At 44.2% G+C, this 23,905-nt stretch overlaps 1 protein-coding gene across 4 annotated transcripts in view; it reads right to left on the reverse strand.

The window, feature by feature from the left end:
- Nucleotides 1-21,495, reverse strand: part of NTNG1 (netrin G1) — a 141,628-nt gene extending 120,133 nt beyond the window's left edge. Inside the window, exons 1-2 of one of the 4 annotated variants that reach the window (XM_056497463.1) lie at nucleotides 21,148-21,495; nucleotides 14,413-15,107 (exon numbers count right to left, since the gene is read on the reverse strand). In XM_056497463.1, coding sequence (XP_056353438.1) covers nucleotides 14,413-14,658 — 246 coding nt within the window. In that variant the 5' untranslated portion in view covers nucleotides 14,659-15,107; nucleotides 21,148-21,495. The remainder of the gene's footprint in view (nucleotides 1-14,412; nucleotides 15,108-21,147) is intronic. The other 3 variants (XM_056497460.1, XM_056497461.1, XM_056497462.1) reach the window with 3 other exon arrangements.
- Between the last annotated feature and the right edge of the window lie 2,410 nt (nucleotides 21,496-23,905).

Consider the following 23,905-nt stretch of genomic DNA (forward strand, 5'->3'; position numbering starts at 1 on the left):
ACCAAATGAACACTATTAATATCATCCAAAAATTCAACAATTCCTTGAATTGTCTCCATCCCCTGCCTGGAAATGGAGGAGACCAGAATGAGATGCAAATCAGTGCGTTTATCTAATGAATAATGCAAATGAGTGCTCCTCTTAAGGCATGGCAGTCTGCAGGAATCCTCCCTGCCTCACCTCACATTTCGTGTGGATTTAAGCACCATGTGTCAGAAGAAATTAGAGAACAGAATTGCCAAGAAATGACAAAGCCTTGGAGCCTCAAGTCAGTGCAGACAGCAAGGTACATTAAGATGCATAGTAGAGAGGAGGAGAGAGTAGACATCTCATTAAAATGAAAATGTTGCTCTTTTTCCTTCACCTCGTTAATTGAGTTGTATGACAATTTAATCAGCAATTATTTGTGTGGCTACTAATTAGAAACATCCTCTAAAATGTGGGATACCAAAGTGGGATCTCAAAAACTCGACAAAATCTTCCAGTTTGGCTCTTTTTTTTTTTTTTTAAATGCTAGTGCTATTTTATCTCTCTGCTATCAGTTAACTGCATCAGCATTTTTCTCATAGCATCACAGAGCATACGGCATCTTATCCATTAGTCACAAGCCTTGCTGTAACTTTCCCTTAGCATCCAACACGGCCCTCCAAGCAAACGGATCTGAAGGCATGCAAGCCCTGAAAATTAACATTTTTTCCCCCAGTCATATTTTGCCTGAATGCATATGTGATTCAGAATCCAAGATGGATTTCATCTCCCCATTAAAACCTCTTAGCATGCAGACCAGCTATGCTGCCACAGCTGGCATCAAGCTCCTCCTCTTCATCATTGCATTGAGTCCCTAATATGGGGCTTTGTGAAACTTTATGCTTTTCTCACTGGTACTCTCTTAAAATACAGAGCTGGTACATCCAAATGAATATAGACATTTGCTCCCTGGACAACTTCTTAGTTATCAAATACAGAGTGGTGAAGGAGTGAAAGGATTTGGGATCCCATGGATTTTGGATGCTGGGAGAGGATCTCCCACCATTGAGAGGCAGAGGGAGTGCACAGAAACCAGAGGTTTGAGTGTGCAGTTTGCCCAGGTTCAGTCCAGTTTGGGGTGGAGTGGAATTGCCTCTCGTGTGAAAAAGGAAGTGCACCTCAAATTTCTGAACTGTAAAGCTGAGAACTTCACACAATCACGAAATTTTGGGGTACTTATTGTGTGTAATACAATGTTAGGGCCATGTTCCTGTGGTCATGTCACTGACCTTTGTTGTGAACTGCAGGCAACAAATTGGAGGTTTGATTTAGTAGCCCATCAAAGGCATACATCTATGTATTATGCAAAAGAAGAGATTAGAGATGTCTTACTACATATACTTCCAGGAAATGTGGGGAAAAAAAACACCAAACCAAAAAACAAAACCAAGATCCAACCCTTTTTTCTCACAAGCTGACAAAGACATCATCGTTATTTATAGTTGTGCTTCAGTTCATCAGTTGGAGGCACACTGCAGAAGATGCTAAAGCACTAGCGACATTGCTACTAAATTAAGAGCTTGCAGTTTCTTTATAATAGTTGAAAGCAAAGCTATTTCTCCAGTGGGCAGCTTGTTGCAAACTCCACAACACTGGAAAAAAATGGTATATTATTTTGATGGATTTTCTCTCAGGTCAATCCTAGTGAATCAAGGGGGAATTGCCTGGGATGCAGGTCTGCAAGGAATTTGGTGTGAGCTCCATGAGAATGTGACTTGCAATCAGTAGCATTTTCACTCTCTTAAATTAGAAGGACACGGGTAGGTTCTCTGCTCCTGTTCCTGTTGGCAGTTACCATGCCAGAAATATACAGAGAGCTTAGGTTTCTTATAGCAAGGGCAATGGTAACTATAGTGAAAAAAATACTGTTAAAGCAAACTAAGCAGTTGATTTGAAGCAAGGAGACAATTAAAGCACAGCCTTTCTGAAAGAGTAATAAAAATGTCACTGCAAATGACAGATTGTTACAAGTCCTTGGCTTCTTCCTAGCACTGCAATAGAATACGGTGTTAAATCAGTTCCCAGAGATTATTAGTGGTATATGTTATTTTCCCAAACTCAAGGAACTCAGTATCATTTCATAAATCAACTGCAGGTTAAAATTAGATTTTTTTTTGCAATCTTAGTTCTTGTGACCCTTGCAAATACAATTAGCAAAGAAAATTATATTAAAAAAATAGCTGAAACCTGACTCAACAAACTTGGAAAAGCTAAAAGCATTCCACCAAAAACCCAAACCAAATCAGAAAATAGCTCTTTTCTATGGCTACTCCCTGCCTGTGAGCTTCACTGGTTGCAGAATAAGACACTGAGTCAAATATATTGTAGGAATGGACTCTCATTTCTCATTTGCCTAAAGTTCTGTAAATTACCTGTAAAGTGTGCCTGTAATTTGTTGTGCTTACTATCTGTACTGCTTTTCTATATAAAGCATTAAGAAACCTAGGTCAGAAAACTGTAAGTAGTTAAAGCAAATAATAACTGAACCCAATCACCTGAAATGTGAAGATCTCCAACGTGCAGGCTTGAAGTAAGTTCCTGAGTTATCAGGTACAGGCTCAACTACAAGTTCCTCTTTTTTAGGTGTCTATGGGCCAGATAAAGTCTTCTAACAAAGTCTCAGGGACAACACTGTTAGAATCCCACACATATTTCTTATGTGGCAGAAAGCTGCTATCTACTGGAAATAAATTATCCAAGAATTCTTCAAGTTTCCCAAAGAAAGAGGAGGGATCTCTGTTACCATCTTTGATATGCACCATTGCTGAATGCTTGGTTTATTGATGAAGTTATAAAGGTGAGGTTTATTGCCCTCTTCAGCAGCTGCCCTTTGCTGTAGCTGCACTGCCTGTGTTCACACATGTTTCAGCAAAATGCTGTGTGCCTGATCCTTGGTTAGGACGGGTAATTTTGAATTACAAAGTGTTTCCAATTTATCATTTGTTTCATCACTGTAAAAGTAAAGTTGTTCTGCTTTTCCTGTGATGCTTTATACAGCTGATAATTATCAACAAAGCAATTACTAACTCTGAGTAAAGGCAGTGACAGCAAAGGTTTGCTCAGCATTGCCCTTACATCTGCTTTCTGCAGCCTTGGTGGTTGGCTGGGCTGAAAGACAAGAAAATCAACTGTGGCTTACATGACAGGGGTTGAGAGAAGCTCATGTACGCTGCTGTCATCAAGAAAGTGTTAAACAGGTCATCACAAGCACAGGTGCCATTCATCTCTGCAATAATTTGTGAAGAACATTATTTTTTCTTGGTCAGCTCCTGTAAATCTTCTGAAGTTATGAGAACTGGCCTGACAGGAGGAGGATGTTGATGGTTGCATTAGTAGAGGTGTAATGACCTTGAGGATGGGAACCCTGATACTAAGGTAAAATTCAGTGGGGCCCTGCTGCTTTCTGTTGGTTTTTTTCTGCACAATTTTATTATTCCAAACCCAACTTAGCAGCACGAGGCCCTTGACAATCACCAGAACAAGATTTACTTCAAATTCTTAGCCAGATTGTTATTGATTGGGAGAGTCAAACACTGCCTTGTAAAAGGGCTGTGCTGTGCCTACTTTCTCTGAGCCCCTGCCATGTGTTTACTGTCCTAGAGTGAGCACCTGGGAAAAGCAGCATGGTGAGCAGGTCCTCATCAACCCATCAGCATTCCTGCACAATCTTCTCCCATCCTGCTGCTGAACTCTTTCAACTTAGAAAACATTTAGAAAATACTTTACCTGTACCCATCTAAAGTCCACAGATGAGGTCTGTGTGGTCTGTACCATTTCCAAAAAGAATATTATCCAAATAGGGTATCAGAATTTTATGTAAGAACAAACCCATCAGCCCTGGTGGCTTCTCAAGGTGCAGACAGGTGCACCTTCAGAGGAAGGTGTAACAGGACAGGGATGCAGCCAGAAGGAAGGAAGGCAGGCTCTTCTGTTCTTTGGAACAACTCCCCATGTTTCTCTTCAGTCTTTTTTTTCTCCACCATTTTCAAGACAGGGAGAGAGGGGCTGGCTCCCTGGAGGGCTGCATGGACTGCCAAGTGGCAGATGTGTGAGAGCTGCCTGCCACTCCATCCCACTGAATGTGCACACACTTTATACCAGCTGAGGACTTGTAGATTGTAGAAGAGGGAAAACAATTGTCAGTACGGCTTCAAAAAACTCAAACAAACCCTATGTGGCATTTCAGACATCAGTCCGCTGTTAAAAAAATTGTTGGAAAAAATGGCAAACCTTCTGTAAAAGCTTAAAATTTGACAAAATCTTCTGCTGAACCCCCCCCCCTTTTCTGATTAACAAAGGAAAGATAACTTTGTAGTGCTTTCTGAGACCTGTTTTTAAACTTACAAAAGTTCATGATTGATGATGCCTGGCTAATGTTTGAGTGCTGCAAGCAATGATGGTGCAGTTATGGAGAACTATGGAAAGATTAGTCAGTAATAGTCTTCTGTCCTTTTCAATTATTTACAAATAATCCATGAGATGCACAAAGCTAAAATAGTTTGTTTTAATGTACAAATCCTGTTATGTATTCTATATGTGTATCCTAGCTGACACTTTCCAGCTAGATGCTTTCAGTGTATTCTTGTATGTCCCAAAACTGTATCCAAGAAAAGATGGATTATGTCCCATTATCCAAAACCTGTTTTGTCACCTTGCACTGAAGAACCTTGCACTGAAGCTCACAATGGCTGAATTAATCCAAAACCCTGCATCAGTAAAATGAGTAAAGAAGATTTTCAAGCTGGGAATAAGTGAACTTCAGTGAAATAGTTTCTGACAGGAAAAATATTAGAATATAAAGGCATACAGTTAACTTTACCTTTACTTAAGATGGTTTTATGGTTTCCAGTTGAGAGTTTCAAACTGGTACAGTGCAAAGGATATGCTCACTAATAAGGAATCTGTATTTTGTCACCATCCATTGCTGTCAGTAGGAGTCCTTCTGCTGCCTAACACAGGACACATTAATTTCAATGGAAGATCATATTTTAAGTCCTGTTGATGTAAAGTCAAACACTAGCTCTTGGGCATGAAATATACATGATGAGTCACTTCTAATTTCCTTTTAGTTATTGAAGTGTATCTTTTTCAAAAAATCAAAGCCACTGCTTCAGATGACAAAAAGCTTCTATGTTCTTAACATTAGATTTTCAAAAGGCTTAGCGCACTTCTTTTTCAGGAAAATAGGGGTTTTCAGCTGCAAATGGTTGGCAAAAATTTACCCCAGAAATTAGTGAGGGAAGCTCCAATGCTTGAACCCCTTAAACCCGTTACTTAAGGTGTCTGTTAGTCTGAATCAAGCCTTGTGAAGTGAGACACCTTGCTAGGATGTTTCTGCAGGCTATCCCTACAGTATTCATACTACTTGGCAGATCCATATGGTCAAGGAAGCCACGAGGCATGTCAGTCTGCAAGCCTGTGTTAAAAACAGAGGAGGAAAATAGCACATGTAGAAAAAGTTGTTTTAGCAGTTAGAAAATTGCATTCTGTACTTTTTTTTTTCCCCGACAGCTCTGCACGCTGCAGTTTGTAGAGAATGGGGGCTTTTGCATAGTTTTGTTTGCTATTTCTTTTTATTTCTTTTTTACCATCCCCCTACCCCCAGTCACTTGTAAATGTCACCCACAAGTAGCTTTGTTTCTAGTTTACACTGGAGCAAAGTGTCTTATGAGCAGGTATAGCTGGTAAAAATCAAATTGATGAGTTAAAATGTGGCTCGTGACAGTTTTACAGATAAAAATCTAAAATGCACCGAGATGTTGGAAAGACACGGCACGTACATGTAGGAAAATGCTCCTTTCATCATAATGGTGTCTTCTTTTAGAGGTTTTACAACTACTTAGCTATAAAAATTCTCTCTGTGCTGAAGCCTGACATAAAATATCCAAGATGTAGTACAAGTTCTTGCTTGTAGTAAATATAATTAAAATTCATTTGCAACCTTTTCTTTCCTCCCCTTTTTTTATTCCTAAATTCCATATAAACAATCTGCCTAAAAACTAGAAGAAATAAAACCATTTTCCAGAAAATACAACACAGCAAACATCAAAGCTACATGAAATCACTTATCCACGTTGCCAAGTCAGCTCAATGTCAAGAATTTTTGTGTCCTTGGCTATATTTGTACTTGTAGACCAAGATGATGTTACCACAAGTGACCTGTGAAAACCCAAATTTCCATACCTAAAATGTGTGCAACAGTCATTGTTTCTACAAGTAAATTGGGTACAGAGCTACCCCTATTTTTTAGGTTGGGAGATTAGTGTACACAGGGATTTGCATCTCATCACTCAATGACCTTAACAGTATCTGGGATTATTTTTTATTTTCATATTCAGCCAGTACTTATAGGCCTTGAAACAAGTCAAGAAATATTTGGATTAACAGATTTCTCACCTGGTTTTAGCTACTCTTAAATAGGTATTTTATTTTTTGTACTGGAAATGGCAGTTTTGGCAAAACGGTATCAGTATTAAAAAAAGTGGCAGTGGTACTCACACTAAAATTGACCAGCTCCCACAGATTCAGCCCTTTCTAAACTCTGTGGGTAAAAATAAATGACAGGTTTTCATTCTTACATAATGAGATGGGTAATTTCCATACTTTGTCAAGAGAGATTGCTAATGCCTATATTCTATATTTCTCCCCCTCTGCTTCCCAGCTTAAAGCAGAAGGGATGGAAGTGCAGATTATCATCTCAGTTTGTACATTTTTTTTTTTTCTGAATGAATGAAGGTGATTTGGGTTGTATTGGGCTGGATGCTTTATAAGTAACATAAATGTCTGAATGTTAAAATCATTACTTGAGAGTCAACTTACTGATTTCTTCTTTCTCGAAGGATTCTGGGGAGCCCCCTGACCAGAATGGTTGTCCTGACTGACACTAGGTCTGTAGAACTCTCAGCTGAGTTCACTTGGCTTTGTTCCAACAAGATGCTTACAAATGGAAATTTTAATATATGGAAGTGCCTCAGGAACTTGCATTTGGTTTCCAATGATTTTTAGCTTTTACAAAGTACAGGCTCTGCAAGAAAAAGACACGAAACTCTGGGGTTCAGGGACGTACAGGTACTAAATTAAGATGGAAAGAATATGTTTATCCAGTTAATTTGGACAAACCTGAGCAGCATAAAACTATCTCTTGCTCAGTTCTGCCAAGTAAATCCAAAATTCACATTCTGGGACTTACCTACCACAGTGGGAAGAAATATAATATCATGCTCCTTGTGCAGTGTCCTCAGCCTGGAAAGGCTGATGCTGCACAGCTCCCTGTGACCGCAGGGCATCGTGGCCCTGACCAAAATGTGTGAAAGAAACAGAGGGGGTGATGCTGCAGCTCCTCCAGCTGCCTGTGTGACACTGGCAGGTTGGCAAGCAAAGGTCACCCTGCTGGGAGGAGCATTTACCCTGGAAAAAACTCTGTCCAGGCTTTCTAGCAGAGAAAAAATGGGGTCACCCAGCTCTGTGTGCCCCCAGCCCAGGAGGGGTGTGCTGTCCTGCCCTGCCCTGCTGCACTGCCTCCTGCACCCCAGCAAAGGTGCCCAGGAGATGGGATGTGCTGCTGTGCTGCCTCCTGCACCCCAGCAAAGGTGCCCAGGAGATGGGATGTGCTGCTGTGCTGCCTCCTGCACCCCAGCAAAGCTGCTGAGATGGGATGTGCTGCTGTGCTGCCTCCTGCACCCCAGCAAAGCTGCCCAGGAGATGGGATGTGCTGCTGTGCTGCCTCCTGCACCCCAGCAATCTGCTCAGGAGATGGGATGTGCTGCCCTGCCTCCTGCACCCCAGCAAAGCTGCTCAGGAGTGTCCCTGCAGTGAGCCACAGGCTCCAGATCACCTCTGCCTCACCAACAGCAGCTCAAATGATGATAGGTGTAGTAAATATTTTATTTATAAAGTAGTATTATTTTACTTCACTAAAGGTGCTGCTGAGGAGATGTTTCTGGTCCAACTGCATTGACAGCAAGCCATTCACATTCACCATGGATGTCTGGGCATTTATTTTATAGTGGAAAATACTTATTTCTTTATAAAATTGGTGTTGCTGTTTCCATACCTGAACAATGCCAAAACTCCAAGTTCCCACAGAGTACTTGGGTATTTTATTTTCCCCCTTGTACCCACCTTGGTGCTTTGGGGACCAGAGAGGAGGAAGCAGCAGGGAGAGGCACCAGCTCAGGTATTTTTAAGAACCTCATCCAGAAAGTCACAATCTCCCCTGGCACGGTTCTTTGCTTTTTCAGATCAGTTGTTATTAAAATAACTGTCTAAAAATGTCTACTATTCCCAGCTAACTTCAGGGGAAAAACAAACCAAACTAGAAGAGCAAGTAGCAAATGGAATAAAGGCAATGCTACAAAATGCTTAACAGCTGCTCTTACAAAGTGTATTTATAAAATATAAATCTCCTTAAAAGGATGCTCTTCTATACATACTAGTGACATGTGCTTTAAAACTGCAACTGAAAATATGTAGAAACCGTTGATTTTGTTTAGGAACCCTGTTTTACCCTCAAATATTTTTAACAACTGAAGTACTTGTGGGCGTACTTTTGTTTTGTTTCAGGCTTGAAAACATTCCAGTACCCAAAGTGTAACTGAGGAGGGGAAAAAAAAAAAGCAACTGGACAGAGTGTTGTTAATGATTTACTAGAGCATCTTGATGTGTGATAATGAATAAAATGCAAATCTGTTTTACTGCCAATCCTCAGTTTTGATTTATGAGCAATTATAATTTTTAGATTGCTTCCAGTTGGAAGAAAACAGAGATTTTACCAAACTATTTTTTTATTCCTGCTGTCATTAAGTATATCCATTTTTAAAAATCTTCTAGGAAACCAAGGAATCCTTTCTCACAAGGACCAAGGAGCCTTTGCAGAGCACAGAGGCACAGGTAGGCTGGCATGTGCCCAGTGGGAGGGAGCTGAGGGACAGAAGGGACAGTCTGTGTCCCTGGTGTCCCTGGGGGACAGAAGGGACAGTCTGTGTCCCTGGTGTCCCTGGGGGACAGAAGGGACAGTCTGTGTCCCTGGTGTCCCTGGGGACAGCCTCAGCAGCAAGGCCTGAGCAGTCCTGCCCTGTTGGGGACAGGCCAATGGGCAGGGGCTGAAGCACACAGGTCTCAGAGTATTAGAAATGAAATTAAATATTTAGTAACTTAAGAGAGGCACCAAAATGAAAACCCCACTCCCAGAAGGGTAAGGTGCTCTAGCAACAGCTGTAATAATTGTATGTGCCCAAAGAGTTCAATGAGTGCAGATGTTGTAAATAATGTCTTCAGTAACTTTGAGTTGAACATACTTTATGAAAATCACTTTAAACAAGACAGTAGCAATAGCTTCATCTTTAACTTCCTGTTCCCATTCTACCCGTGCTATCTAGTATGGCTATACAGATAGAATTTAGAATCCTTTATTTTTATACAAATTTAGCCCATAAAAGAAAAAAGCTTCTTCTTAACAGCATCTCTTAATGATATTGCACAACAGTGTTTTAAAATGCCTCACTTGAGAACATATGTATGAATGCCAAAATGCTTTCAAAAATAATTTTTGTTTCACATTGTGATTTATCCATTACTCAGAGAAATATCTGTTCATTTAATTATTTCTGTAAACATAATACTGGTATTGCTATCTATGCTACACAGTATTTCCCCCTTTTTAAGGAATATGAGCCTACTTGTAATTAAAGGAATGCTATATTAATGATGCTGAAAGTCTCAGAGGGAAAAATGTAATGTCCACCTCGTAATATTATGCCAGAATTACATGTGCAGAATATTTTTAATAATCTTTGTTTCTTAATTTAGTTTTGATTGGTTATGAAATACAGAGTAGCACTCAAGGGCTCAAATTTCTACTGTCTTCAGCATTTCTGCTCTATAAATTGTACAAATGCACAGGACTCCCATCCACAGGCTCCTTTTCAAGCTTCTGTTTAACCTATGAAGGAAATTAGCTGCAGGCAACTATAATTGATGATAATTTCATCAAATTTTAGCTGTTGGGATGGTGTTACGACGTCTAGGTCTAAACACAAACAGAAAATTTTATTTTCATGCTGCCATTTGAGCTGCAAACACAGCTCAGTAACACAAATCCATCTCTAGTTTGCAAATTACAGCAGCAGCCACTAGGAGTCTCCTGGTCAAATTAATGATGAATTTGCACAGTAATCGTGGCTCAGGTTTGAATGCAAGCCCCATGCTGAAGGTGGATTTCAGCAGAGGGGCCAGTCCATGTGCAGGGCAGGTGGGACTGGGGTGACAGGGTCCCTGAGCTGTGAGCAGCATCATCAGCTTCCTGACGCTTGTGCCAAGGATGTAACTGGCACATGTCTAGAGGGAAAGCCAGAAGCCACCTACACACTGTTCTGGTAGAGCAAAGGATGGTGACGGCCGTGAGAAGTCAGATTTGTTTCTCTTTATGACTGGACAGAGTATTGTGGATTGTTGTTACAAAGAGGGAAGCAGATTTCACCGACTGTTAGTTACTCCCAGGGATTTCAAGCAGATTTGTTTTGCACTGAAATGCTGCAGGCCACAAGAACTAGCACCACCGGGTACTTCAAAACTTGCTTAGTGTCTCTGCACTAAAACCTGCAGTTCCAGCCTGAAAATGTGAATAGCTTCTTTCTCTTCTCTTTCCTCCAGGCCAACTATGTACAAGCATATGGTGCCAGGCACACTCAGCAATGCCAAGTGCTCCAGGTTCATAAATTCCAGACCTGCAGGAAGGGGTCACGCTGGCTCAAACACTGCGGCTGTTCGGTCCAAGTCTCTGACTGACTAAAGTGTCCAAATTTCCTCAAAGGAATACCACAGAAAGCAGTCATGCACCTTCTGCCAGCATTTGTACCTCACTCTGAGACACTAGAGATTGCTTTAGAAAGGACAGAGGTGACCAGTGAACCTCTCCACAGTGCTGGTTATCCCACTGTTTATTCTGGAAGGATGCTGCCACATCCTCCTTACAGATACAGGCAACTCCACATCTAGAAACTGTAAGTGTTCACTGCTCTTAGCCACTTATTTTTTATACATCTCTCCTCTTGAGCAAAAATCCTTTCCAAGCTGTACAAATTCTGAATGACCTTAAATCTGATGATTTTAAACAAATAATAATTTGGAAGGCTATTTATTTGGCTTCTGCTTTTTGAGCTCCTTGGTTTCATTTTCAAACTTTTCCCTGCAACCAGAAGGACTGAGGAAATAAAGATGATGTTTTAAATGAAAGCTGAGAATCTCACATAATCATAATTGTAGGACTCCAGGGGTTTGAGGTTTCAGAATAATCTCATGAGCTGTCAATATTGAATGTCACCAGAAACTATAATGTGATTCTCAGAATAGATGCCTAAAAGCAACTGTGGGATAGCTTTTCTGTAGCATGCTCCCCATAATACCTACAAATGCTGTTCTGGGGAGACACCTCAAAGGTACCTGCAAGTGGTGAGCTGCCAAATGCTGGCTCTAGCTGCCAACTAGGGCTGTTATATTTTGCAACAAATTTACATATGCAAAGCCCTGTTATTCAGTCTGTCAACTAAACAAGTTCACTAAGTACAAATTCATCATGGGCTCAAAAGAACATTTAATACCATGGGGAACATGCAGAAATAAGTAGGGGGCCAATTTAACCACCCATCTCCTCTGTATTGTATGCTTGCACACATTGCAATTCATGGCTGCTTTGTATGTTATTGCAGATTATTATCAGCTATTCTCACAGACTGCCTCAGATTCTACCATAATCTCCCAGCAGGACTTTGAATGAAATTCTCAGTCTGGTTTGTTTCAAGGATCTAATCTATATTACACTGAAGGCTGGCAGAGACTCAACAGCTAGCACCTTAATCCACTTGGTGAACAGAAAATTAGTAAGCCTGATCAGGGAACTGACATGCAAATAAAACAGGAGGCAGCTTCAACCTCCTTGTCATCCTGCAGAAGCAGACTTGGCTGCTTGGTATCCTTGCTTATTATTAGAATAGCTGAAAAGACCCTGTTCCTCTCCAAGTCAGTGTTAACCTGATTTCAATAACAAAACAGTGGTACAGTTTAGCAGGCACATAGCCAGTACTTACAAGAAAACCAAGCATTTGTCTAAGCCAGTTTGGCACTTCACCATGCTGAAAAGAAACCTTTGCATCTTTGTCACTTCAAATTTGGGATTTTTTAGCACAAGAACATGCTTAACACGAAAGAACTCTTTTTTCCACTGCCCACTTTCTCCAAGTATGTCAGTGCTATCTTCTTAACTAAAAGTGAACACAAAAATAAAAGATCTCTAAAATGCCAAAGGCTCAGCCCTACAAAATATATAAAACCTCATTTTGAAGGAAGTATCTAATTCCCTCAGGTAGCTATAGTACAGAAGTACAGACATGAAGCATTTTTAGGGATGAGAATGCTCTGTTGTGAGCCATGGGCTGCTCCTTAGGAACATTAAGTATTTCTGTAATTTTCCTTATGTTTCAAGCAAGTCAAGCCATTACCAATGCATATCTAAATATATTGTGTATGTACAATCTACATCTAACCTGGAAACAAATCCCACAGTTTACCATGTCAGTCACTCTACACCTGTGTAGCTAAATGCACTCTCTCATTCTCTCATTCTCTTCCCCACTTGCTCTCCTTTTTCTGCTTCTCATGTGAGGATTCTGGTGTCTTTCTGCATCTCACAGGCTTAAATTGCAAGTGAGCTACAGCTGTAACCTCAGGTCACTGCCAAGCAAACTTTCATCTCACTTCACAGCACTGATGACCTGGTGCAGTCAAATGTTTTCCAGGGGAGTTTTGGCACCATTTTTAACACTTAGATTTAATCAAAATGTCTTTTGTTTGCCTGGGTGTTTTTTGTTTAAGGTTGTTGTTCTAACTAGAGTGCATACTGATAACAAAGACCTTCAGAAACTCACAGAATTACTTTAGATAGGAACTGCTGCAATGTTTATCTGCACTAAAAGGAGGAAACTAGTTTTAATGGGCAAGTTTGTTTGTTTTGTTTTGTTTTTATTAAAAGAACAATTTCCTGCATTACATGATGATCATAGCTAAATCACAGCTATTACTATTCAGAGGGAAGAAATTTATTTCAAGATGAAGGGCAAAAACCAGTAAGACAATAATATGTGGGGCACATGACTTCCATTTGTTTTTAAACAGTGGCTGCTTGAAGCTGCTTGGAGGTTTAGAGTGTCAAAGACATGTCAGCAGAGATGGATTAGTGGGCAGAGAGCAAGTGGCACAGTCAAAGGTTCAGAGTGAATGTAATTTATTCATGTAGCTCTGCAATTTATCACGTGGCTATTACCATAATGTACGTGGGAAGCAGCTGCATGCGTGCAAATAATGCCTTAAATGTATGTGTGGTTGGATCTGAGCTCCTTACAGAACAGCAGTGGTGGAAAATGATGCCACAAGGCATTTAAAAGCAAATTTCCTTCCTGCGGGGATGCTGTCACCCAGCAATGATGATTTGTACACAGGCAAATAAATATCTCACAGGCTTTTCTCAGTTGTGATAACCTCACTTACCAAAACTCACTGGTTTTTCAAACCTAAGTAATGTAGGTAATGTGGTGCATGTTTCCAGTGCTGTATTAACAGATGTAAGTGTGCATATTTTGTACCCCAAACTCATATTTTCTAGTCAAGGAATTCAGTATCTTCCACTCACTTTATTTAACAGAAATATTCAATGGCAAAGAAAAGAAATTCTCTGTGAGTGTGAGGACAAAAAAGTTATCTCCTTTAACTGGCAAAACTTCTCACAGTGTGATCTATCAAACACTTGGGAGCAGCACAGCTGTAAAAGATTGATATACACACATGTGTGTATATACATGTACAGTGTCTGCCTGGTTTCTTACACCTGTGCTTTTATTACAAAGCCAAACATTTTCAAAACCCAGCCTATTTTAGGACCATGTAAAATAAGGAGCTTTGGTCTCTCTCACTACCATTTTTTAAGCTTTAGCAATTTGAGTTCAACTGGTCTCACTGTTTGGAAATTATGCTTAATTATGCCTTGCTATGATGCCTTAAACTGATTTTTGTGGAATCAGTTCATTCAAGTCTTTTTTGATCAGGCAAAGGCCACCCCAGTAACGGGTTAGTGGAACAGGAGTTTTATGCTGGTTTCTTTTGATACATTAAAAGTTGCTGTAGACAGACTGAATTCAGAGAGACTCAGATTATGTCCTCATAAGCAGAACATCTCATTGCTCAGCTTAATGTATTGCTCAGGGTTTTGTACAGCAGAACCTTTCACATTTGGAATATGATGCAGGTTTTCTTGGTAATTTTGTGTGCCTTCTGTTTTGAAGCCATCTATCACAAATATATCCCCACTAATTATGCAAAATGAAAAGCTTGCCTTACCATTGCACAGAAAGTCTCAGGAGGATCTCCACATGTTATGTCTGGGGGATCCAGAGTCACTTTTACATATTTGATCATGTCTCTGGCTTCTGGCTGGCAGGCCATGTAATCCCATACTTTTCCTTCTTCCGTGTAAATCTGAGTCTTACACACGTCATAGTGTCCCCACACAGAAGGGTAGTGCTGCATCACGGAGGATACAGTAACCCAGAGGGCGTGAAGTGACAGGAATCTTGACAAATACATCTCTAATCCTTTGATGTCAGCTTCGTAAGGATGCTCAGTGCTGGCGTAAGTGCAGTCTAGAGATTATATGTACATACACATATATATATTTATAAAATAGGTTCCAACTCAAAGGTGAAGCATTAGGATAGGATGATTTTTCACTATGTTAAAGACTTTGGTAGAAGCCACCCAGGCCCTGATGACAGCCTTTCACAGCCATGCAGTGCTTGTCCTTCGTCTTATGACTTATCTGTCAGGGCTTCTTGTAAAAGATGTCCAACAGCAGATAATTGTGAACTTGCAGGTCTTCTGCTACACTGTCGATAACCCTGAGTGATCCTCCGTGTTCAGGGCTTGCAGGGGATGCCTGGACACACTGATAAATCAGTATCCAAAGGAAGAGGGTGAGTGTCTATAGGCTGGTGTCTGTTTCCCATCAATCATCCTTTTCTTCTGGCACCAGCACCCTTTTAGAAACAATAAAAATTAGAGTTATTGTCCAAGAATCAATGCATTACAAAATATACGATATGTTGACATTTTGGAGGTTTGATGCAATATCAAGCAAATTGGTACAATGTGGATAACCTTTACTGTGGGTTCTGTGCTAGAATGAAGAAACTACCAAAATCATTCACAGTGAAAAGTATTTTGACATGAAGGATTTAACTGTACTCTAACAAAGACAGATTTATAATGTTCCAGGTGAGTTAGAGGTTCCTGCTTCCAAAACTGTATTTTCACCCTAGCAAAACTGAAGAGCAAGCTACTGAACTCAGGCCCAGATGGTGCAGGCAGGCGGGGGAGCAGGCAGACCAGCACTGCAGGGCAGCAGCAGCAAGGTTTTTATTAAAGTGACACAGGCATGGGCATCAGGGCTAGCAGGTGATGGTAGTTTCTAGGCAAGAGGACCTCATGGTGCTCCAAAAGCCTTACATATTTCTTTTATGCTATTATTAGTATTAGTATTAGTATTAGTAGTATTTTAAGAATAATAAAGATATGGCAAGTACAATTCAATTTCCTTGACAATTCTCATTCAGATTGCAAGAGCTTTGCTCCCCTTTTTTTCTTTTCCTTTGAACTGTGATTTACTGACCACATTGATGGCAAACTAATAAAAAAGATAATGGGTTATTTTGCAGCTTACTATGAGGACGCTTTTCCCCCCTTATTTTTTTAGGTTTGAGGGTGGCTGTACCTGAGTACTCAGCACTTATTTCTCAGCAGATCTATGCCCTTTCCCCTCTTCAGAAAACAACCAGAAATTCCCTCCCTTTGTAGCACCAGAATCACATAATTAGAGGTATAAAACGCTAGAATGTTATCACAGCGACTTCAAATGTACATTTCCTAAATAACGCAGGAAACAAAATCCAAACTATGTGTGAGGAAAACTGCCAGGACAGAGTAAGTACCCTAAAGAGAGAAGCAGAGGTAGGAGCTGCAGTGCACTTGTGCCAGCCTGTGCCAGCCACGGTGGAGCTCCGGACGCCGGGCAGTCGGCAGGAGAGCTCAGCCGGACGCCGCAGCACTTCCACCTTCCTGTGCCTGGCTAAAAAATCCAGGCAGCCCCGTCAGACAGGTGTTGAGAAACGACCCTAACTTCCCTTTTCTGCAGCCTGCTTTGCTGCCCAGCTAAATTATGCCCAGTGTCATGAAACCTCCTACACCCCACACCACGGGAAGAGGTGTGTGACCTGGTAAGCTCCTTAACGTGTCACGTCAGGAAAATGCAGTTTCAAAACTTATCTTCAAAGCTATTCCCAAACAGCCTCCCTATATTTAAATAATGCTTCATCTTAAACTGAGCTAAACTACAGGCACCATGAAATGCCAACAGATGGTTGAATTGTGTTTCCATAGCAAAGTAATTTACAATAATTGCTGTATGGACGTAAATGCAATTTTCCATTATATTCATTTTATCAAGTGTTACCATACAACTCTCATGTATTTTATCAGAATACGCAGAGAATATCTGAATTTTCTTGCAGTAACAATTCTCAATTCATTCAAACATATTTAAGCTTCAAATCTGAGTTTGACAAAAAAGCAGAAATATCTGAGACCAAATTAAATTTAAATCTCTTTAAGAAGCATGCTGGGTAGTACTGTTGGTTTTGTAGAAACCTTGCATTCTTTTTTTTTTGTTTTCAGTGGGAGTATTTGCATATTTTTTTGGAATTCAGTAATTCTGAGAACACTTTCTATGTCATTCTGAAGACACTTTTTCCTCTGTTTCCTTTCCAGTGTATTAACTATTTTGAAGGGGGAAAAAACGCATTCACAAGACCCCATAGCTTAGGGTTATGGGAAACTATTTCACTATGAAAATGGAAAATAACTCCTTGCTAGAAGAGGTCCCAAATTATTTTAAAGTTATAGCAAATCAAATACACTTTATTGGAGATGGCTTGGTCATAGCCGGAATAAACAGTAAGTATATAAATAAATATAATTTTTCTGTGTAGAAATAAGTTACTGGGTTTAATTATCTTTAGTCTGCAAGCTTGTATAATCACACAAAAAGAGTTTGTTTTCTTTAATATCTTCCTTTCTAGCTCTTCAGTTACCCATAACCTTTTATAAGTGCTGAGACTCTAAGAAACAGGACTGGATAGGACCAAATAATGTGAAGCAAGCCACTACCTTAGCACACTGTGCTAAAATACTTCCCATATAACGAATTCTCATTAAAGTAAGCCAGTCATAATGATGGTCGTTACACAGAATTATAGACTATAACATCGATTGAATTTAGTGCACTGACAAGAAAAAAGTGCAGAGGAGTGCACGACATCTGAGCATTAGGCAGCTGTAGCCGTGTACAACAGACACTCCTGACAAGAAGCAGCCAATTATAGCTTAAATTTCTGGCATATAACCAGTTCTGATTAATAGTTTTCCATTACATTACAGACATATTATTAATGTATTAAAAATGTCAAGCTTTGGCAAGAACTAGTATGGCATGGTTCAGTTAGTTTGCAATATCTTCTTTTAATGAGCTTCCATTGATATAGAGAAAGATATTGACCAAAGCACATTAAGGATCATGTGCTGAGTGCTGCCAGGATTTTTTTTGATGGAGCTATATGATTTGTCTTTCTTTTGTTTTTTCCTGCAGAGTCACTCATGATATGCATTTTACATTTGAGTGCCCTATTGCTAAGGACATACCTATTTGAATTATTTTGTAAAAGAACCGTTTAGAGTAACATTTCTGAAGTTTACAGCTGTGCCAGATGTTTAGTGATGAGCCTCTAGCTGTGGGCAACCCACAGCAATGGGGTTTTTGTCCCTGGTAATGCCTGTGCATTTGACCTTAGAAAAAGGTAATCAAACAAAGCAGCAATAGCTACAGTCTGATGCCCTGAATCCCTCTGCCCTGCCCTGCCCTGCCCGTCGCACACCCTGGGGCCATGGAGGTGGCACAGAGGGATCAGCGTCCTTGCTGGCTGGGGCAAGGGAACAGCACACTGCCGGGAGGACTCAGCTGAGGATGCAAAGCCTGCAGAGCACACCTCTCCCGGTGTATTCTGTGTGTGGTAACAGTGCTGGGGCCGTGAACGTTCCCATGTGCCACAGCCTCTGCACCATGGAAAACAGCAGGAGGCAGCGGCGCAAAGGCCACACCTGCTCGCTGCCTTCCCCTCTGGTCCCCCTGGCCACGGGTGAGTGTCACAGCCACTGACACGAGTGGCATGCAGCTGGCCCCCAGGCTGCAGCCGGCTCTGGGGAGGCTCTGAGCACATGCATCCCTTTCCAGGCGGGGAAGTCACACCTCAGGCATCCTGTTAATCCTGCAGACGGAGACACCCCCTTTACAGAACAGATAAAATGCATCTTGGCAGAATCAGCGCCAGGGAAGAACTTCAGGTCTCATTAGGGGTTGTTAGCAAACACTCCTCCTCTGCCTCCTTCCATCACTGTGAAAATCCACCCCCTTCCCCAGATAACTCCCTCCTCACAAACCACAGCGGCTGGATGTCTTGCACGCGGTCCCTGCTGGGAAACCACGGTGAGATCCACAGGGATGGATGGGCTCTTGGGCCTCTCTCTCTGGCAAGCCAGAGGGAGTGAAGGAGGCAGTGGAACAGTGGCCATGCACGGGCTGGAGCGTCCCCCACAGCACAGAGCCAGCCCCAGAGCCACCCTGCCGGAGCACCGCTCCAAGAGCGAGCGAGGCGAGGAGCGCCGGCTGTCACCTCCAACAGCGGCAGCTGCGGAACAGATTTCTCCGAAGGAAACATGTTTCAAGTTTGTATCCCGAGCAGCTTAAGCAGATGAATGTATCCAATCAAGCCCAAGTAAAAAGCTCCTTTGCCTCCACTCCACTTGTTAATTATTTAAAGCCAGTTTAGAACATAGGCAATAATGTGTAGTAGAAAACAGAGCTATCCCTCATGCAATTTACATTTACTAAGCTCGTGTTTTATACCATACTACACCTAGGTAACTTGAGAACCTTGTATATATACAAACCAACCCCTTTTATAAAGGCAAAATCATTTATCTATTCAAAGAAGAAGGGAATCTGTATTTAATGATTTAATACAGATTATTTCTGTCCATACTTGTATGAAATGCAGTATACTCAAGCAACTGCTTTGGTGTCTTTAGCCTCAAATGCTGTTCCAATCAAAGTTTAAGTTCTATTCTTATCCAGCTTATTTAACTATTTAGCAGAAAAAGATTTCTTTGCCTCAGGAGAAATTTAAAATGTCAATACCTACTGGCTACAGAAAATAAAATACAGCTACCAAAAAACTGCGATTTGGCACTATACTTGAAATACTTTTGGTTTTCACACATTATTCTTTGCTGACTGACACATCATACTACCACTGCCATTACTTGCCAGGTATCATCAGCTGTCAGAATACGGAGTAAAAAGCATTTCAGCTATTCAAATTTTAGAGCCTTAGTACATAGCTGTTTTTTTTCCTCTGGCATCTTTATATTTGTAGCTTATTGCCTTAAATATCCCTGTACCTAGCATCAATCCGTTCTGCAAGTTTTTCCTCTGGGAATTTAAGTTAGCATTTGGGGCAGTTACAGGCATTGTTTTGGGTTTTTTTTCAATTATTCTTCATGCTCAATAAGGTGATGCATGGTCATCACACAGTGTATCCAGGGTATAGGGCTACAAAGCTTTCAAGTTATGGTGTGAGCTGATGACTTTCTAACTGAAAGTTCTTAGGCTCAAAAATGAATGCCTACCGGCTGCTGGATTTGTTCTGTGCTATTGCTGTATTTTACATATATAGCCAAAAAAGTTGCTGCTGCTTATCAGTGTCAGAAGGTTGAGGGTTGAGACAAAGTTCATAACTCCATGAGAGTATCGCCACTAACTGCTTAAAACTCTCTGGTAATCATCCTTTTAAGGTCCAGAAATATACCAGAAATCAACCTTTATTTTTTCCACATGAAAACCACAAAACGAAAAAAAACCTGAAACAAACTACCACCATCACAACAACAACAACAAAAAACAAGCCGGGGAAGTTCCGCTGTGGTTTTCTTCCCTTTGACGGGCTTCCCAGGCCACAGCTTCTCATGCTCAACCGCATTGTCCTTAGGCAAGACAGTGACTTATTCCCTCTTTAAAAGCATCTCCACCGCTTGTTCCACTCACTGTCTCCGCTAACATTTCTGTAGAAGTAATGCTGGCTCCTACCACACCAGATCCGGAATATTGAAAAGTTGATTGCAGAACAATGAAAGTATATCAATCAGAGGCCAAAACCGCACATGCACCAACTTTGAGAGTAGAAAAGCATCTGCTTTATCGCGTTTAGCTGATCTGCGCTGCTCACCGCCATGAGGGGTTTTCTTTGGGGGTTCTGTGGGAATGTTTAGAAAAGCCGCCTGCAATTTGCGATGCAAGGGAGGAACAGTTTCCAGGCTGGGTACCGGTGCCCTGCGCGCCGCTCCTCGCCGGCGGGGCGATGCCGCCCGTGCCCGCCGGGACCGCGGCTGAACCCGCGCTGCGGGCGGGCACGGCGAGGGGCGCGCCCCTCCCTCCGGGCTCGGCTCCCTCCGGGCTCTCCCACCGCCCGCGCCCCTTCAAAGCCCGGCGCGGCCCGGGCTCCGGCTCCGGTTCCGAGCTCCGGCGGAGGAGGCACCGCGCAGGTACCGCCCCAGCCCCAGCCCGGCCCGGCCCGGCCCGGCGGCTCCGCTCCGCTCCGCACGGGCGGCAGGGGGCGCGCGGCCCGCACCGATCCGCCCGCGGCCGGCGGCCCGAGCCCGGCGGGGCGGCCCCGCACCGCACCGGCCCCGCACCGGGTCCGTACCGCACCCAGCCCCGCACCGCACCGGCCCCGCACCGTACCGCACCCAGCCCCGCACCGAGCCCCGCACCGCACCCAGCGCCGCACCGGCCCCGCACCGCACCGTACTGCACCCAGCCCCGCACCGTACCGCACCCAGCCCCGCACCGCACCGCACCGGGTCCGCACCGCACCCGGCCCCGCACCGCACCCGGCCCCGCACCGCACTCACCCTGCGGGCTCGGCCGCCCGAGCCTCACCGCGGGCCGGCGCGGGGCCGCCGCGGCGCTGGGATGCGCTGGGGCTCCCTCGGTGGCGGCATGAAGGGCCGCGGGGAGGGCGTGAGGAGAGGGGATGCTCTTCCCCGAGAAAGTTTCCGGCGGGTCGCGGGGCGGCTCGGCGGGGTCGCGGCTGGCCCCAGGCACTTGTCGGCGTCGAAGTTCGGCGGGGCGCGGGCGGGCGGCCGCTCTGCTCCGGCGCTCGGCGGGGCGGCGGGCGGGTCCTGCCCGCCGGGGCTCCCCGCCCGCCACCGCCGCTCAGGGCGGGGGCGGCCCCGCGCGGGGCGCCGGTGTCCGCGGCATGGGGCGAGCGCGGCCGCGGCGCGGAGAGCTCCGGCGGCGCGGCCAAACTTCGGGGGGCGGCGGCGGCAGCGCCTCCTCACTTCGGAGCGACCTCGCCGCGACTGGCGAGGAGCGGGGCGGCGGCAGCTACCCCACCTCCGGGCCCTAGCGCCGCCGCCGCGCCGCCCCCCGCGCCGCGCTCCCCGCCCCGCCGCCCCGCGGCCGCTCCGCCGGCGCCGCCTGCCCCGCGGGGGGGCCCGGACGGGACCCGCGCCGAGCTCCGGCCGCTCCCTGCCCGCCGGAGTAGCCCTAGTTTTCCCGTGCTGTTTCGGCTTCAGCCTGGTAAGGCTCGGGCGGAGCTGCTGTCCGCGCTGCTGCCGTCCGAGCCCGGAGCCCCGAGCGCGGCGGGCTGACCCAGCGCCCCGCCGCAGCGGCGCTCGGCTGCGGGGACAGGGCAGCGTCCCGCCCGGCTCGCCCGAGGGTCCCTCCGCAGTGCCGGCGCGCCGGGCAGCGCCGCTTCGTCCTCTGCCTGCAGCACCGAAGTGCCACCGGCACAGGGAGGGAGCGCGACTTGTCCTGGCGTGGTGCTGCTGCGACCGCCCGCCCCGTGCCAGCCCTTCGGGGCTCCTCAAAGACGCGAAACCCGTCCGCTCGTTCTGCTGTGCTTTCTCCTTCCCTCCTGCACGCCCTCTGCTTCTGTCGCTTAAAGGAGAGGCGCACGCACTTCTCCGTTTTAGATTTCTCCAAGCTACGAAACCGTATCTAAAACTAATGACTAGCAAGTCCCGGGCAGGAATTGCGCTTACTCCTGGCAACTACCTGGTTACTGAATTTGACCGGCTGCAGCTGCCAGCGCCGGGCAGTGGGACACTGGCTGCATTGTGAACGCTCAGAAGCTGCGTTTATCGTTTGTTTGCGTGTTTTGCATGTTAAGAGGTGTTAAATGTATTTATGTAGGCAACGGTGCCGTTGTATTTTGTTGACAAAATTTGGCGTTTTGCAATGCTAGTAGGTAACCAGATGAAATGAGGCAGGGGATTTCTGGGAGAGTAAGAAATTTGTTCTCTATTTGAACCATGGAATTCGGTAGGTTGTGGAAATAACTGGCAGGAGCTATTAGGAAGGACAGTTTTCTTCTTTCCTCTAAACCAGGTAACCCAGCAAAGTAAAAAAGATGCTTCCTAGTTCCTCCCAGCTTTTGTTTCCCTCTGTGGGCAGTGGTGTTGCTTTGGCCTTTCCATTCATTCTCTGGAATGAATCTATGGTTGTATTAGTGCAGGTCCCCATGCATGGAAAAGTTCTTTGTGTGGGAAAGCCAGGAGTGATCAAAGGGGTGGGAAAAACCAGCTTCGGGGATTTTCAATCCCCAAAAGCAATTCTTGCTTTGTTTGTAGCCTCCAGGTCCCTGAGGTGGTACAAAAGGATAGAAGATGGAAATCAGTAATTTTTTCTTCCCACTTGAACTGGAAGCATGTCAGGCATCGATGCTTCATAGGACCTTTTGTAAAGAAGAGGGGCAGAGTTTCCCTGCAGTTGGAAGAAAAGGGTTGTTTTCCTAATTGCTAGACAGATGGTGGGCTGTACAGCAAAGTGCAGGAGACTGTACTCGCTGAGCCAAGCGCTGCAGCGGCACATGCAGAGGGACCTGCCCTGCTGTGTGACAGCTGTGGGGCTCCTCTGCCTTGAGCCCTGCTGTGTGACAGCTGTGGGGCTCCTCTGCCTCGTGCTGCTGCAGGTGTGGTGCTTTTGTGTCTCTGGGCCGGGCTGGATCGGCTGTTTGCAGGTGCTGCCAGGGGAGTGCTTTGGGAACGCTGGAGGAGTGTTGTCTTGCTTCAATTGATGCCTTCTTTCCAAGTGTGGAGAGTGTGGCTCTTCATGTCACAGCAATGCCACTGGCAGTGGTGCACTTGGAGAGCAGAGCTGGGTGTGCCATACACACCTGCTCTGCACCTTGTGCTGCTCTGGGCACACACCCTAAACCTCACCTCCAGGGATGTGTTGGAAGTTTTCTCTCCTCTGTGCAGAGTCTTTGGCCTCTCTTGAGACCATTATTTGCCTGGTGGGACGAGCTGGCCACAAAGATTCAAAGCAGGACCGAGTCATCTGATACGTCAAACATCATTAACTTCTTCATGCTAATGGTGTTGGCCTCTTCTGCATCAAAGCTAGAGCAGCTGGTTTGAGTGCAATGTCACCAAGTCTGAGATTAGATGTGCCTTACTGGTAAAAATGATGGCCAAGAATCAAGTCTAGCCTGAGAATGTGGCCAAACTTTACAGCCAAATTTTAAGCTCATGAGAAAAAAGGGAACTGATTTAAATTCTTTGTCGAAGGCTGTTGGAAGGATAGAAAAGCAGATGGAATTCAGCAGCTAGAGACTTATCTGTGTTTTTGTTCTTTTTAGAGTCATAAGCTGGAGTTAAAGGGACA

This window comes from Oenanthe melanoleuca, chromosome 8 (genome assembly GCF_029582105.1).
Source record: "Oenanthe melanoleuca isolate GR-GAL-2019-014 chromosome 8, OMel1.0, whole genome shotgun sequence".
Lineage (NCBI taxonomy): Eukaryota > Metazoa > Chordata > Aves > Passeriformes > Muscicapidae > Oenanthe > Oenanthe melanoleuca.